General features: G+C 40.7%; 1 protein-coding gene across 1 annotated transcript; it reads left to right on the forward strand.

Annotated features, from left to right (window-relative positions):
* Positions 1–4,870: 4,870 nt before the first annotated feature.
* On the forward strand, positions 4,871–16,970 carry LOC115786803 (pre-mRNA-processing factor 39). Its single transcript, XM_030739235.1, has 15 exons — positions 4,871–4,994; positions 6,444–6,682; positions 6,805–6,930; positions 7,079–7,197; positions 7,525–7,692; positions 7,968–8,148; positions 8,248–8,352; positions 10,734–10,851; positions 11,454–11,608; positions 12,181–12,307; positions 12,436–12,707; positions 13,423–13,607; positions 13,693–13,767; positions 13,940–14,102; positions 16,444–16,970. Exons 1-15 carry the CDS (start codon positions 4,937–4,939, stop codon positions 16,513–16,515), a joined length of 2,163 nt encoding a protein of 720 aa, XP_030595095.1. The 5' UTR covers positions 4,871–4,936; the 3' UTR covers positions 16,516–16,970.
* Positions 16,971–17,668: the final 698 nt, after the last annotated feature.

Consider the following 17,668-nt stretch of genomic DNA (forward strand, 5'->3'; position numbering starts at 1 on the left):
TTATCTTGTTTCACTGAGTCAGTATTCATAACTGTTTAACATGAGGATTTATTCATATTTGCTTGTTTCATATTTGAAGTGTGTTTGAATGTGGCAGGGATGTTGGGCTGGTCTGAGCATTTCAGAAACTGCTCATTGCTAGGATTTTTCCACATCTCTGGGGTTTTACAGACAATGGTCCAAAAAAGACCTTCAACTCCAAGAACTTCAACAGCATTCCAAGGGAGGGTGAGGACATTGAATAAAATGGACCATGTTCCGCACCTCCATTGCTGATCCTGCTGCACAGACCTGTGGGCCGCAAGGTGGTTGGTACCTGTCATGATGGTATTCCCCGAACCAGGTGGTGGACACTGGTGTGAAAGAATCTTATTGGCCTTGGTTAGCCTGTGTGACTTTGTAGGCAGCTGACAGGTACCAACAGGCCAAGTGGAATGTGGCTCGGGCAGTGACTGAAACAAAAACTTGGGTGCAGGAGGAGTTCAGTGAGGCCATGGAAAAAGACTTTCAGATTGCCTTGAAGCAATTCTGGCAAACAATCAGGCGGTGTGTAATGTGGGTGGGGCACTGCTGACTTCAAATCAGGGTATAGGCAGTAGAAGGAATACTTCAAGGACTTCCTTAATCCCACTGACACGTCTTCTCTAGAGGAAGAAGATTCAGGGTATATGGTATATTGTCCATCACTGAGGGTGAGGTCACTGAGGTGGTTAAACTCCTCTTTGGTGAAAGGGCCCCTGGAGTGGATGAGATTTAACCGGAGTTCCTGAAGGCTTTGAATGTTGTAGGGCTGTCTTGGTTGACATGCTTCTGCAATATCAATATCGTGTGGAGACGTGGGGCGGCGCCTCTGGATTGGCAAACTGGGGTGGTGTTCCCCATCTTTAAACTGGGCTCTCACTCTGTTTTTCAACCTTTTTTGAGCCACGGCACATTTTTTTTTTTTTACATTAAAAAAAATCCTGCAGCACACTACCACTCAAAAAAGTTACTAAATGACACATTGTAGCTTAATGCAGCACATATGACAATATAATTTCTGAATTTACTCACTTAGTGTGAAACCTGTGCCTGTTTAGATGAACACAAAGCTGATATCCTGGCAGGGATTGAAGAGAGGCACACGAAGCTCTTCCTTAACTGCTTTCAGTGTCTCTCTGTTTTTAGTTTTTATAGCAGTCATGCTTGTAAAGCTCAGCTCACATAGATTTGTTGTGGAAAATGGGAGCAATGTTGAAATAGCTCTGTTTGCCGGAATGGGAAACACTAGCAGCAGTCAACCAAAAACTGTCCAAAGACAGATCAGCAAAGCTAAGCTTTAAACTGCGGTCTTGTCTCGGTTCAGTTAGTTCCTCCTGCTCCTGCAAAGTCATGTCCTTTCCAAAGACTGCTGCTGAGCTGTATGGGTCCCTAACCCAGTCAAGGGATTCAGTGAGGGTTGAGGGGAAATAAAATGAGAACTTCTCCTCAAGAATTTTCAAATGTTTGCCTATTACACTGCAGCAGTGTTGACATCATCTTGCCATTTTTGAGTGAGGGGGAGCATGCCAAGGTTGGCACTTTCAAGATGTTGTTGCCAGACGTGCACCTTTGAACGGAATCCATTTATTCTGTCTGTGCTTGTGAGCAGGTTTTCATTTTGGCCTTGCGCCCGTGTGTTAAGTTCATTCAAATGCTGAAATATATCTGCCAGGTATGCCAGCTTTGCACACCACTCATCACTTGCAAGCAGTTTTGCATCATCCCACCTCTCATCAGTCAGAAACATTTTAAGTTCGTCCCGCAGCTCATACACACGGGCCAGCACTTTGCCACGCGACAGCCATCGGACTTCTGTATGGATCAATAAGGTTGTATGCTCTGCTCCCATCTCCTCATATAAAGATGCAAATATGCGGCTTTTCAGGGGTTTTGACTTTACAAAGTTTACCATCCGCACGACATCATCCAACACAGGAGCTAGGTCTGCTGGTAAAGTCTTTGCAACGAGCGCCTCGCGGTGCAAAAAACAGTGCGTAACAACAGCTGGGTGTTTCTCTTTAACTCAGTTAAAGGTGCGCCCGACCATGGTTCCTGCTCCATATGTATGTATGTATGTATATATATATATATACATATATACATACATATATATATACAGATACAGACATATATTATAGATATATACATATATACATACATATATAATATATATATATATACTATACATATACATACATCTATAATACATATTATATATATATATACTATATATATATATATATATATATATTATATATATATATATATCTATATATATATATATACCTAGGGTGGGACTTGATTAAAAAAAATAATCGAATTAATTACAAAGCTTGTAATTAATTAATCGAAATTAATCGCATTTTAATCGCATTTCAATATTTAACATGATAAATATTAATTTAAGTTTAGTTGATGAATGAATCAATATACATAAGCTTAAACTTCAAAATTTTGTTTATTTTCCCACCAATCTACTACACAGACCAACGAAGGGTGGAAGTGCTCCTGTGATAAACTCCTGAAATTAAAGTTAAGCATCATAACTGGATAGTTTATTATTCAACATTAATGTCTCACTTATATAGTTGGAAATTAATCATTCGCTCAGCTGTATTCCTTGATGATGAAATGTGTTCTGCTTGTTTTAACAGCTTATTTTGAATTAAAGACTTAAATTAAACCACAAAAAGGAGGCAAAAGTTCGTTCTCCGTTTAACCAGCTGTTTTTACACAGCTGTGCTTCGCACTCACGGTTGCTAGGCGACATGAGCTACGCAGAGGTGACGGCAGGTGATGCTGATATGAAGGCTAGCTGCTCACTTCCGGCCTTTGTGGGCTGCGAAAGACGTGGGCCGGGTCCTTCGCAGGATGCAGCCCCTAATTTGGACATTGTGCGTCGATATAATCTGTATGCCGGGAACTCGCGCACTGAGAAACGTTCCACAGTGCAAAGTGCGATTAAAATGCGTTAAAAATTTTAACGCGTTAATTTCCCCGTAATTAATTAATCGAAATTAACGCGTTAAAGTCCCACCCCTAATATATACATATACATACATATATATATACATATACATATACATACATATACATATATATACATACATATATACATATACTATATATATATATATATATATATCTATATATTATGTATGTATTATATATATATGTATATGTATGTATGTATATATATATATATATCTCTGTGTATATCTGTATCTCTCTTGTCTCTCTGTATCTCTACTCTCTCTCTCTCTCTCTCTTCTCTCTATCTCTCTCTGTTATCTCTGTCTCTCTGTCTCCTCTCTGTCTATTCTCTCTGTCTCTCGTTCTCTCTCTATCTCTCTCTCTCTCTTCTCTCTCTATCTCTCTCTGTCTCTCTCTCCTCTCTCTCTCTCTCTGTCTCTCTCTCTCTCTCTCTCTCTGTCTCTCTCTCTCTGTCTCTCTCTCTCTCTCTCTCTCTCTCTCTCTCTCTGTCTCTCTCTCTCACTCTCTGTCTCTCTCTGCCTCTCTGTCTCTCTCTCTCTCCCTCTCTCTCTCTCTCTCTCTCTCTGTCTCTCTCTCTGTCTGTCTCTCTCTCTCTGTCTCTCTCTCTCTCTCTCTCTCTCTGTCTCTCTCTCTCTCTCTCTCTCTGTCTCCTCTCTCTTCTCTCTGTCTCTCTCTCTCTCTCCCTCTCTGTCTCTCTCTCTCCCTCTCTCTCTCATCTCTCTCTCTCTCTCTCTCTCTCTCTCTCATCTCTCTCCGCCTTGGTGGTACCCCTAGAAAGCTGGGGAGAGTTGTTGTGGAGAAGGAGGTCTGGGCTTCTCTGCTTAGGCTGCTGCCCCTGCGACCCGGCCCTGGACAATCAGAAGAAAATGCTGGATTGTCCAAAAAAGCGAATATCCACTGAGCAGCAGTTCTCTGGGTGAAAATGCCTTGTTGATGTCAGAGTTGGGTGTCAGAGAATGTTTTATGATAATAGGAAGGCAACAGGGACTCAAACAACACCTTGTTACAGCCAACCATGTTAAGGCTAGATATTAAGTCCCCTACTTGCTACAAGGAAAGAGGCTGGGGGACCTCACCCGCTTTTTGTTTCCTTATATATTGAAACCTATATATTGAAACTTAAAAAAAAAAAAAAAATTCAGGTAAAATTATGAATTCTAAGGTATAACATAAGATACCTTTCATCTTGTCCTTATCTTGCTTTTTTTTTTTTCTTTATTGATGACGTTCTTGGAAACAATAAACCAGACCACGTCAGAAGAAAGTGTCTTTTTTTTTAAGATTTAGTTTTAGAATTTGTCAGGAGGAAAAATTTAAAAATTCATACTTTGTGAAGGCAGCTGACTCTGAGTCACTGTAGCCATCATAAAGTCTCCATAAACACATGGACCAAAGGATTTCAGCACACATATTCACGTGAAGTGAAACGAACTCGGGTCCTGGTTAAAGCCAACAAGAATAAGAACACAAGAGCAATAAATAATAATAAAAAAACAAACAATAAAACATATTTACCCTGTAAATTAAATATAAATTTAAAAAATGGCAGTAAGTTTCAAGTATTAAAAAGAGAGTCTGCAGTGGAGAGAGCAAAGACACAAGTGGTTTCTCATGCCCTCCTTTTGACTGGGGTCAGCAGATAAGGTATCTGAAAACTTTGGTTTATTAAAATCAACATTTCGGTTTCAGGTTATCTCAAAATTTGGAGTTAGGTGTCTCAAAATTTAGTGTTATTATATTAAAATTTAGAGTTTAGGGGTATGATCACTAAATTTTGAGATCACATCCCGAAAGTTTGACCTACGGGTTGCATTTTTTTCAGTTGCGGGAGCATGCGTGTTGCGGTAAAATGCTTGTTTATGGCAGATTGTTGTCGGTGTCCTGTCGCACATGAATTGACGTCAGCGAGACGTTTCCCGTCATGGCGGCGGAGGGCTGTGAGGAGATGAGCGGCAACGGGGAGCTTGTAGAGTCTTCAGGTAGGTTGATTAACACTGATGAATTTAGATTTCCTAGCTGGGTTTCGTTTAACAGATACGGCAGGGCTTTGGTTTAAACTGCCAGCGGTTTTAATAAAAAGCCTCCAGCTGGAGCCATTATGAGGGCAAGCATGACATGCTAGGCTAAGCTAACGTGAATTCAGCTCCACGGAGAAACGTCTCGGCGTGACGTTTACTTTCTTTAAGTTGCGTTCCGGTGGTTTACTCAGTGGATGGCTCCTGTTTCTAACCTTTTTTTCCCCACAAGTTAGTTGCAGCATGTTGAAAACAGTCCTGAGGCGGTTTAAAACTCAAAGCTTTATATGAATGAAACAGCTCTGCAGAGCCAGGCAGCCTGAACACTCATATTTTACTGTAGTTTTGTCTGGTCTTTCAATCACTGGATAATCTCCAGCTGTAGGCAGTGGGTAATTCTTTCCTTACTTATTGTAGTTTATTAGAAAGTTACTATAATTAATGCATCGTTTCTGTTACTACAGTCTTGTATCACCTGAAGACCCTTTTCCCATTTAAGCTGTTCAGGAAGTAGGAGAGCTAGAAAGTTATCGATCCATTTCAAAACTCAGCGCTTCTTTAAGTTTTCTCCATATGAAACAAAAGCATCCCTAAAAAGCTGCCAAGTGTTATCCATTACTACAGCAGAGATGCATACAAGTTTTTCTTGATACAAAAAGACCAAAAGAGAGCCATTGAACCTTCTGTGTCCACTCATCTTGTAAACAACAAAGAGCATGTGATAATAATGGCAGTATTATTTCAAGTATTTTGGGGGGAATCTTTTAATTTTGTGTCAAAAAGGCTTTGTGGATTGTTTTCATTTAACTGCTTGATGGATATTTACAAAAGGTAGGCTGTGAGATTTTAAAATAATTGCTAAAAAATGAATGGTTTAAATGTGATTATTTTATTCCTTACTCTGTATTATGCAATAAAATCTAAATATTTGCTTGTGCTTAGAGATGTACTGATATTAGCTGAGTGTTGGTATCGGCATAAGGCAAATAATGCTGTGTTCTATTTGAAGTGTAAAATCGTAAATTCAGTGGCCAATATTTGTCTATTGTGTCACATCAAGATGTTTAAAATCTTCATTATGAAAACTTTTAAGTCTGGCACATCTTGATTCTATGGCACTAAAAGGCAATTTTGTTGTTGGCACCAGCTATCAAAGCAAACTGAAAACCTCATAAATAATAATAAAAAACTAAAATAATGGTTCAATACAGACCTTTAGTCAGTACTAAAAACCTGGAATTGTAAAGCGTCTTTGAGTACCGTGAAATGCGCTATTTAATTCTAAAGCATTATTATTATTGTTATTATTATTATTTCCACAGGTAGTGTCTTGTTTTTTCAGTTTCATGAATATTTTGGGTGGTAGGGACCATTATATTAATTGAGATTTGCCTCTGATCTTTTCCTCTTTAGCCACAGAAACTTCTGAGGTTCCGGGGACGCCTCCACCTGAGATGACAGAGGAAAACGGCAGTGCCGCTGTGGTCCCTGAGGCTCCTGTTGGCCCCGATCCCGCTTCTTTCTCCATGCAACCAGCCGCAGTAGATGAAGGGGAACTACCTGCAGACTTTGAGCGGCTGTGGAAGGCTGCTTATGACAATCCTCAAGACTTCACCTCCTGGACTGATCTGCTGCAGTACTGTGAGCAGGAGGTGTGTTTGTTGTTTGGATTGATCATATAATTTTTTTTTTTTTTTCGTGAGACCACAAACATATTTGCTGAGGAAGATTACATTTGCTTTATGTCGCATTTGGATTTAATGTGTCTCCTCAGGGTCATGTCACAGCTTCACGCAGAGCGCTAGAGGCCTTCCTCATTCGCTATCCTCTCTGCTACGGTTACTGGAAGAAATTTGCTGATCTGGAGCGTCGCACTGGGTACAACGACAAAGCAGAGGAGGTAACACAGGAGAGCTTTTACTGTTCTGTCCTTCTTACTGCTGCTATTAATAGTTTCAAGGCTATTTAGTGGGCTGTTTAATAGTTTAGTGTTTTTCACTGTTGATTTTAAACTAGTTAACATTCATGGTTGTGCTGTGTTGTATTAGGTGTGTATTCAGGGTCTTCAGGCAATCCCTCTCAGTGTAGATCTGTGGATCCACTACATAAATTTGCTGCTAGGAACACTGGACATGAATCTACCTGAGTCACCCAAGCGGATTCGCAGGTAACCGCAGGCACGCACACACGCATGCACACACATTTCAGACCTGTGCTAACTTCCTCTTTTTTTCTTTCTTTTTATTCATAAACAAAGTTTTTTTTGTTTGTTTGTTTGTTTTTGTTTTTTTTTTTTGCAGATTTGAAATTGTTTTTGTGTCTTTTCTCCTGTAAGAGCTTATTTATGTGCCACAGTTTCCCATAAATGAAGTCCTTAGTCTTAGTGCACTGTTGCTCACTTGTTTAGATTGATAATACCGATCTAAAAACAGTCTAATTGGAAAAAGAAAGTTGCTTTTTTTTGTGCTTTAATTTGTTTTGCAACAACTTTTAGTGTGTTTGAGGATGCTGTCGCGGCCGCTGGTTTGGACTTCCATTCAGATCGTCTTTGGGATCTATATGTTGAGTGGGAGAAGGAGCAGGGGAACATGAAGAACGCAACAGCCGTTCTGGACAGAGTCCTCAAAGTCCCCACACAGCTCTACAACACCCACTACGACAAGTAAGACCACCATCCAGTCAGTAATATGGATGTAAATGTTTTTTGTACCAGCTTCACTTTTAGAATAACAAATAATTTCTTAATTTGCTAAAATTTTCATTTTTGTTAAAATTTAAAATGCTTTCTGTCACATGTGGTAAGGGTTTGTAGCTTTTAGGGCAACATTTAATCACTTCACTGTTTGATGTTTTTCATTTTCTCACCTCCCCTCTCTTCCTTCATTTCTTTTTCTTTTCCTCTTTTGTTAATCTGATTTTGTGTCTTACCTCTATCAGGTTTAAAGAGCACCTGAACAACCATGAGCCTAAAGAAGTGCTTTCACCAGAGGAGTACGAGGAGCTGAGGGAGCTGTGCCGTCAGAGTCAGAAGGCAGAGCGTGCTGAACAAGTCCAGGAAGAGGAGAAGGAGAGGCCACCGGGTGAGGAAGAGCCCGTCACACCTGAGGGTACAGACACAGTGAGTAACATTCACCTGCCTCACACTGATGTGTGAGTTCATGATGTGTGTTGATGGGGAAGCCACATAGACTTATAAAATGATTTTTCTGTGTCTTAGGAGGAGCTGATGCAGAAGATAAGGGAGCAGGTGTTACTTTGCAGGGACAAAGTGTACCAGGACAACGAGGGAGAAGTCCGTAAGAGATGGCACTTTGAGGATGCTGTGAGTTTGTCATTCAGTCGTCCACTGCTGATTTAGTATTTCACGATTAAAGGATGATTCACAATTTTCAACATTTTCCAGAGTGTACAAAGCGTACTCTTTTTCATCAACCCCCCCCCCCAAAAAAGAAAAAGTTTACAAAGAAAATGTTGATCTTTTTTCATGACATTTAATTTCACCTGGCTCTTTGGTGTTGTAATGTAATGGGAAGTATTAAAACTATGGAACCCCACAAGGGACATGGGAGGAAAAAAAAAAAAAGAGATGTACTTTTGCGAGATCTCGCCAAACTTTTTAACTTTAGGTTGTGCGCTTCTGCGTAAATCTTTATATGGCAGCGTGATGGGATGTCGAAAGGATTGGTGAAAGATTGCCAGCAAAAGTCGCCATTAATTTATGAGTCAGCGGTTCCTGTTGGCCGTAACCACTCCAAAACTGTACAGGCATGAAGGAATGAACCTGACTGTCTCGCTCTCATGTACTCACGGCTTCACTCGATTTGCCACAAACTCACACAGCGCTGCCCCGCCCCCTTCTCGTCTCAGCCACTTAGCTCATAAACAACCACAGTGATGGAGGACACATACCTGTTCATCTATATCATATATATTCATAAAATAAAAACTCAAGATGAGTGTGTATGTGAGATCTCACAAAAGTACATCTCTCTCTCTTTTTTCCCCATGTATGCAAAATGTACACACTGCCACACTGTACACAGTGGCAGTGGAGCGATTTGTCTTCTGAATAGCCGGTCTTGTGCCAAAAAGTGATTTCCAGTATTTGCCCAAAAAATGATTGCTGGTATTTATATTGTTGCAAATGACTTGCATACCTATAATCTGTCAAGCATATCTCAAACATCATCTCTTATGAATGAATCATAAAGAACATTTCTGTCACAGCTGCAGTCAGTTTTTGGCAAAGTGACTTTCATATTGTAGCGATTCTGTTAAGTTAGATGCTGTTCTGTGATTTCCCACCATTTTGTTGGTACTTAAACATGTGCGTGTGTGCACGTGAGGGGGTGCGAGAGCAAGAGTCAGAGCTGGAGTCCAGTTTTGTTGTTGTTTTTGGCATGGTTGCGGCACACAGCAACCATTTAATTTTTAATAAAAGGGCAACTTTTGCTGGCAATCTCTCGCCATCTTCAACGGCTTAACAGATGCTACAATATATCCTTTATTAATGAGAGTAAGAACAAGTCATTTCTTCATTTCATATATATATATATATATATATATATATATATATATATATATATATATATATATATATATATATATATAAGCCCTTCATAAATCCTGTGGAAAACATAAAAAAAAAAAAAAAAATAGGAAATCCCTTTTTGACACAACACCAGAAACCTGAAAACTCAGCTGTTGCCGTGTTTTGTGTACATACAGCGCTCGTACTGCGTCCCTTCGTACACTGTAGTATCGCCTGGACCTTGATTCGTCCTTTAGCGACTTCTAGCAATTTTTGAGACAGCTGACAGCGAGTTTTGTTGCAAAAAAAGTTGGCAATGGTGCTGGCCGCCAATCACCAGATTACGCATAAATATACAGGCCAGCATAGATGAAAATAGGCCAAATCCATCTTTGTTTTCTGTGGTTTACTGCGTACGGTTTCCATTTTTGGAACAAAGCTTCCACTTCTTATTTAATTTATCTCTGGTGGCTTTGGCTGCTTTCCACACCTTCTGCGTCACACTCACAGCTTGTTCCTGTCTAATATCATCAATAGAGTCATTTTGTGACTCGATGATGGCCTATTTTAGAGAATTCAGTGAGGCCTATGAACTGATCTGCCAGACCGGAGGCCATATCGCTGCAGACCACAGAATGGTGCAGTGGTGTGGATGCATCGGGCATTGGCGGTCAGGCGGCAGCGCTCAAATTGCAGAGACCGACCGACATTTTGTAACTATTTCAAAAGGGTATGCTGGGTGTTACCCCCCTCCCCCCTGTTGTATGCTTTGTAGACTTTGGAAAAAGTCAATAATTGTGAATCGTCCCTAATATGAAATTTCAAAAAGGTAACATTTGCTAACTGTACAAAGTTGACGTTTTTTTCCATTGATGTTTGCCTTTATTTTCTGTAAATGTCACATTATCTTTTTACTGTGACGTTTATTTATTTTTATACTGGTTGATCACAAGATGTCAAAGCACAACAACCTTCTTGACAGACCAACTCATTTTGGCTTGTGGCCTTCATCAGGGTTAAGCTGTTAAGTTGTTTTATGTCCTGTAAGTTGTGTTACCCCTTTAGATGATTTTTTCAGGAATTCAGAAACTTCTATTCTGTTTCTACAGAAAACTGGTTAAAACTTGTAATCAAAAACGTGTGATTTTCCCCCTCTCATTCTCTTGCTACAGATCAAGCGGCCCTACTTCCACGTTAAGCCGCTCGACCGCCTCCAGCTCCGCACTTGGCACACTTACCTCGACTGGGAGATCACTGAGCTGAACAAAGACACAAATGACCTCAACCAAGGTGACTATGTACATGATGAGGAGGCTTTGTGGTTTCTATGAATTTAAATCTAGTGTTCCAAACAGACTCCCTCATGCTGTCTAACTTGCAAAAATATATTTATCTGCAATGTTTTGATACTACATTCTCATCAGGCTGTGGCTCAGGAGGTAGAGCGGGTCGTCTACTAATCGGAAGGTCAGTGGTTCGATCCCTGGCTCCCCTAGTCTGCATGTCAAAGTATCCTTGGGCAAGATACTGTACCCTGAGTTGCCCATGATGCATAGAAAAAAAGTGCTTGTAGGAATGTGTGTGAATGAGGCTTGAAGTAGGAAAGTGCTTTGAGTGCTCGAATTGAGTCGAAAAGTGCCATATAAGTAAAGTTCCTTTCCATGTACTAGTTTGGAGTCAATTCCTATATAACAGGGCTTCTCTTTGTCATTAACCACTACCTGGTGATCAAGTATCAAAACAAATATAAATATGTTTTTGTAAGTGAGTGTGCGGGAGTACCATTTGATCTGTTTCTCTTCTCTGCACCTGTTTTATGAGATAGATGTGTAAAGTGCCCTTTTCTTTCATGAACTTGAATCTGAAGTTTTGACACCGCTGTCTCCTACTAGATCCAAATCAAGCTGCCACAGAGGGATCAGAGGTCACGGCCCCTCCACAGGAACCATCAGGGGATGCTGTGGTCGCTCAAGACGACTACAGAGTTCGCATCCTCTTTGAGCGCTGCCTGATCGCCTGTGCGCTGTATGAAGAGTTCTGGACCAGGGTAAGAATGAATTGCAAGTTAAGAGAAAAATTTGCACGTTGTTTCTGCAGGCCTAAAAACTCTTAAAATTCCCCTAGAGAAAATAAGTATTTAAGATTAAATTTTAGGGGTTTTATTAGTGTTATAAATGATTTAAATTATTTCATTACAGATTGAAAAGGTACAATAAATATTATAATTCATTAATGAATAAAGATTACATCAGACAATACAGTACCCAATGCATCTAAATGTAATTATTGTAGAAAAAGATCATTATGGAAATGTTAAAAATGAAAATGTGAATCCCATTTTAGGAAAACTCTATTAGATGGTTGGACTTGAAGTTATATAATTTTTAAAATGCCAAGTGTTCAAAATGACCTCCTTGGTGGTTCTAGTGTTAAATTTTCAAATATAATTTTTGTGAAATAGGTTTTAAAATGGATTTAAAGGTCTATATTTTTTTAACTCATTGGATCCTGCAGAAACTATGGGGCAAGCATACATCGAAGGGTATTTACATGTCAGTTTGAGTTTATGTGCAGAGTACGTATATGCTTGTGTAATGTTTCCTTGTGTGTATTGCTCAGTATATCCAGTACCTGGAGCCGCAGAGTGTGGATGAGGCCCGGGCGGTTTATAAACGAGCCTGTGAGATCCACCTGGCTTACAAGCCCAACATCCACATGCACTGGGCGACCTTCGAGGAGAGGCATGGTACGACAAAATTTTAACACACCAGCATGGCTTTGTTCTTTATTCTTAAGTGTTACCAAACACCTAATACCAGACACTTAAGGGCTCCATAGTGAACCTTCATGAAAACTCCTAACCTTATCCATCAGGTGACTTATCTGAAGCTCGGCGAGTGTTGGAGGTCCTGGAGAAAAAACTGCCAGGTTTGGCAGTTGTCCGTATCCGCAGGGCTGCTTTGGAGAGGCGAGCAGGCCAGCTGGATCAGTCGGAGGCCTTGCTGAGGGAGGCGGTGGCTGAATCCAAAGAGAAGCCCACGTTACACGCTTTCTATTCCATCAAGCTGGCTCGACTGCTGCTGAAACTGGGAAGGGACCCCAGCAGTGCCCGTAGAGTTTTACAGGAGGCGTTGGAAATTAGTCCGGTGAGATGAATAACAAAATTCTTTGCATTGCCAGAGACATCGTTAGACCCATAAATTTGTATAAGCTGAAAAGTGAAGACAGTGCAAAACTGCCTTAAACTTGCATTCTTTCCAGTGACCACCAGGGGTTGACTCTGATTTCAAAAACAAGTCTGATTGTATAAAAGTCTATGAGAAAGCGTTTTCAGTGATATTCACTTGATCAAATGGCCTCAGTAAACCCTTTCCTGATGGGTTCAATCAAAAGTTTCAAGTCTCACTGTATACACACATGATGATCATTTTGTAAATTATGTTCCTACCTAGAGCAAAATAGATAATATAGCAAGATTAGGGCAAAAACACACAAATGGAGGACACCACAAATCATGTCAATTTCTTTTTTGATATACAGTCTATGATAATGCTGTAAAAATGTTGCTCCAGATTTTGAGACTGTTTTCTATATCTATACCAGGAATTTTCAGTTTAAAGCTTCTATATTAAGCTCTTAGAACTGTACTCACTTTATAGTTTAATAATAACTAATGATTTTTGATACTTGGGCAATCAAATGTTTTTCCTACCTCTTAACCACTACAACATCTCATTTTCTTCACCTGTGAGGGCTTTCACACTGCAATTTACATTCTGTATCATTTAATCAAGATTTTAGTGGCCTTTCATATTATGTATTAATTGCCACCTCCTCTTCTATTTATGTGTCCATCTTCAGGATAATGATAAACTACACATGAACCTGTTGGAGTTGGAGGTGTCGGGTGACCCATGGGCCTCAGCTGAGGCAGTGCAGGAGTGTGTGACACGAGCCCTGGCAGCTCCTCTTGAACCACACACCAAGATCCTCTTCTCACAGAGGGGCCTGCAGTTTGCAGAGGACTACAGCAACTCTATCCAGAGGTCAGAGTTCAGAAGGGAAAATAAATTAAATGAGTCTTATGAACCCTTTGTTTGTTCAGTTTTTATATGTGTTTCCCCTCTGCAGTGTGCTGTCTGTCTACGAGGAGCACCAAAAGCTGCTGAAGGAGCTCGGTGGAACAAAGAGAGAAGCAGAGAATGGGTGAGAGAGGGAGGAATAAACAACTAAATGTTAAATGAGTTAAAAGAAACATTTAACAATATGTAGTCTTTAATGCCATAAAGGCTTTCATTCAGCTTTCATATATTTGCGGTAAACAAGATGTTTAGAATGATGAGAATGAAAGTGATGCTTTAATGATTTTGTTCTGTAGGGATGAAGATCCAGAGAAACTGACCAAAACTGATGACGGTTCTGTGTCTGCACAAGTCCCACCTACCATGCCGCATGTCCCAATCACCACGCCGCCGCCTCCTATGATGGGCACCGATATGAGTGCGCAGGCTGGCTACGGAGGATACAGCAACTGGTACCAGGTAACAGTCAGGTTTCAATACAGATAGCAGCATATTAGAAATGGAGATTGTTGTTTGGCTGACGAGGTATTTTGGAAATCTGTAAGTAAATCAACATGGTTTGAGTTAAGTGTAAGAAACACTGTAATGCATAAAATATATACTGTATATTATGTGGTTTAAAAAGTCTTCCTACAACAAAAATGGGTTTATTGACAGTAGGATTAGAGTGGATTGAGACTGCATATAGAAGATGAACATAGCCACTATGCCAACTGCTGGTTTGTGAAGCTTCAACTTTAACTGAAAAGCCATTTGGGGGAACTTTTGGAGCTAGTAATGAACATATATGGATGAGAGGTTGGAGTGCTGAGTTATCAGCTTGCACAAACACAGATATACTATATTGCCAAAAGTATTCACTGAATCATCCAAATCACTGAATTTCAGTGTTCCATGCAGACTGCTTCTACAAACATTTGTGGAAGAATAGGTCACTCTCGGGAGCTCACTGAATTTTTGTGTGGTACCGTAATAGGATGCCACCTGTGCAGCAAGTCCAGTTGTGAAATTTCCTGCCTATTAAATATTCCACAGTCAGCAGTTAGTGGCATCATATCAAAGTGAAAGCAGTTGGGAATGACAGCAATGCAGCCACAAAGTGGTAGCCCATGTAAAATCACAGAGTGGGGTCAGTGGATGCTGAGTTGCAGAGTGTGCAGAGGTTGTCAACTTTATGCAGGGCCAATCGCTACAGACCTCCAAACATCTTGTGGCCTTCAGATTAGCTCAAGAAGAGTGCATAGAGAGCTTCATGGAATGGGTTTCTGTGGCCAAGCAGCTGCATCCAAGCTTTACATCACCAAGCACAATGCAAAGCGTCGCTTGCAGTGGAGATGTGCTCTCTGGAGTGACGAATCGTGCTTCTCTGTCTGGCAATCCGATGGATGAGTCTGGGTTTGGTGGTTGCCAGGAGAAAGGTACTTGTCTGACTGCATTGTGGCAAGTGTAAAGTTTTTTTTTTTTGGGGGGGGGGGGGGGGGGGGTGGGTAGTTTTTCAGGAGTTGGACTCAGTCCCTTAGCTCCAGTGAAAGGAACCCTTACTGCTTCAGCATCCCAAGACATTTTGGACAATTTCACGGGGACATGAAAACATGGACGAGCAAGTTTGGTGTGGAACAACTTGAGTGGCCTGCATAGAGTCCCGACCTCAACCCGACAGAACACATTTGGGATGAATTAGACCAGCGACTGTGAGTCAGGCCTCCTCATCCAATGAAGTTGTCAGTGTTTGACCTCACAAACGTACCTCCTGGAAGAATGGTCAGAAATTCCCATAAACACACTCCAAGACCTTGGGGAAAGCCTTCCCAGAAGAGTTAAAGCTGCAAAGGGTGGGCCGACATCTTATTAAACCCTATGGAGTAAGAATGGGATGTCACTCAAGTTCATGTGTGTGTGAGAGCAAGCAGGCAAATACTTTTGGCGGTATAATGTATGTTCTGTGTATATGTGTGCTTTTTTGTTTGTTTTTTTTTAATGCAGTTACTTTACAAATAATATTGCATGTTCTGCAGTACAGACCAACCAAAGAAGTTGTTGTCTTCAGTTTTAGTGTGAATTCCTAGTTTTGTTAGTGTTATCTAGCACTTTTGCCTTTTTTCCACTATTACCTTCTTGGCTTGACTCAACACTCATCTATACAACTAGGGTTCAGTTGTTTCCCATTACCATTGAGTACTGCCACAGCAAGGTGCCCCAAAAGTCCTGAGATATAATTTGCATGAGACACAAACACAGTTGCTCTGTCTAGATTCCTCCATCTGGGCGATAGTTTTGCAGTAGTTTGAACTGGCCAGCCTGGGCCTTTGTGTGGAGTTGGCATGTTCCCCCTGAGCCCGTGTGGGTATGCCAGCTTCCTCCTATAGTCGAAGTGGTGTAATGGGGCTGTCAGAAACCACCTGTAACCATGAGTCCCTTAAGAAAAAAAATTTGTCCACAATGCCAACTGCCTACTGAATGAAAATGTTGGGTTTTCAGGGGGTCAGCCTGCCAGTCTTTATGCCTGTGACTGAGGATTTAAACAAATGCATGGATGGCATGGATAGCAGATGTCTGTTATACTCAGTTTGTGGATGCAGGTTGCTAACCAGCTAATAACTTATGAAACACTGAGGCTTCAAAACATGGAGTCCAGAAACTAATGGGGTATTGTCATAGTGGCTACAGCCATCATTGAGACTGATGTGCCTTCGATGCCACCTCAAGTGGACGTTCGTTTTTCAGGTTGCTGCTTGGTTTAAGATAGCAACGTATGTTCTTTTTAATCCTATTTCCTGTTTTTTTTGTGGTTCTTCTCTAGCAACCGCAGTACGGCAGCTACGGCTACCAGAACACCTGGAACTACAACCAGGGCTACTATCCACCGAGCTAAAGAGCGTGACAGCAAAAGACCGCATCAAGCCACTGAACAATAAAACTGAACCGAACAGTCCCCTAGACTGGAGACAGGTGATCCTGCTAAAATTTATTCCAGCATCCTTCTTCCCTCTCCGTCCTTCTTGTCACCTCGCTGTCGTGGATTTGTGAAAACGAGAAGTTGGGGTCATTTAAAAGATCATCTTTTCTGTCCCCCCTCCCCCGAGGAGCAGGTGGAAAGATGAAAGGAAACATGATGCTCATCTTCAGTGGCGTGTCTTTGAATTTTAATCTGAACTATTTTTGTATTTGTTTGCAAGTCGACTGCTTTGCTCATATTTTAAAGTCATCCAAGTTGTCCAACTTCACAGGTGATGTATGATTGACATTTTGTACCATTCGACAGAGTAGGCTACCTTTTTTTTTTTCTAATGTATATAAAGCTGTTTTATAGTGTGTCACAACACATCATCTTTGTGTCATGTGTCTGTATTTTCATAATTAGGGTGGGACAAAAAAAAAAAAATCCAATCACACTTGGTGTAAAACTGGTGGCCTGTTTTGGGAGGCTGTGCTTTGTTCATGTCTGGGGTTTACATGTTAGGAAGAGCCTAAAACAAAATATCCTTCATTTAAAACAAAGTGTTGGCTGGATGGGCACATACAAGCAGGGAAAGCACTCATCTTCATGTTTTGTTTTGTTTTTTTTTTGTTTTTTTTAAACCAAGCGAGCAGCATTTCTGTAAAAGTAGGGACTGCTCTTGGTCCAGTACTGTGATCTGGGCTGAAAGTTAACAGACACAAGCCCACTCATAAATATGTTCAAAGATTTATCTCAGCACATTGTGGCAAATGATATTATGTTTAACCGATAAAAGATGATCATAAAAAAAAAAGAAAACCTTGCTTGAGGTTCTCAGGAATATCATTTGTAACATTGGACAGTTAAAGTGACGGCTTCTGCCTTGTGATTTTGTGTTATATAATACCAGCACCAGTGGGTGTTTAGTGTAGATTACCAAGTCCAAAAACTTGGATTAGATAGTGATTTCTAAGATGGACAAACAAGCCAAACATGTAGTGTGGGAGTGGGTCAGATCTGTGGAAAAATGCAATACAGTAATCCCTCACTTATCGCAGGTGTTACGTTCCAGGACCACCCGCAATAA

The sequence above is a fragment of the Archocentrus centrarchus genome, chromosome 10, assembly GCF_007364275.1.
Source record: "Archocentrus centrarchus isolate MPI-CPG fArcCen1 chromosome 10, fArcCen1, whole genome shotgun sequence".
NCBI lineage: Eukaryota > Metazoa > Chordata > Actinopteri > Cichliformes > Cichlidae > Archocentrus > Archocentrus centrarchus.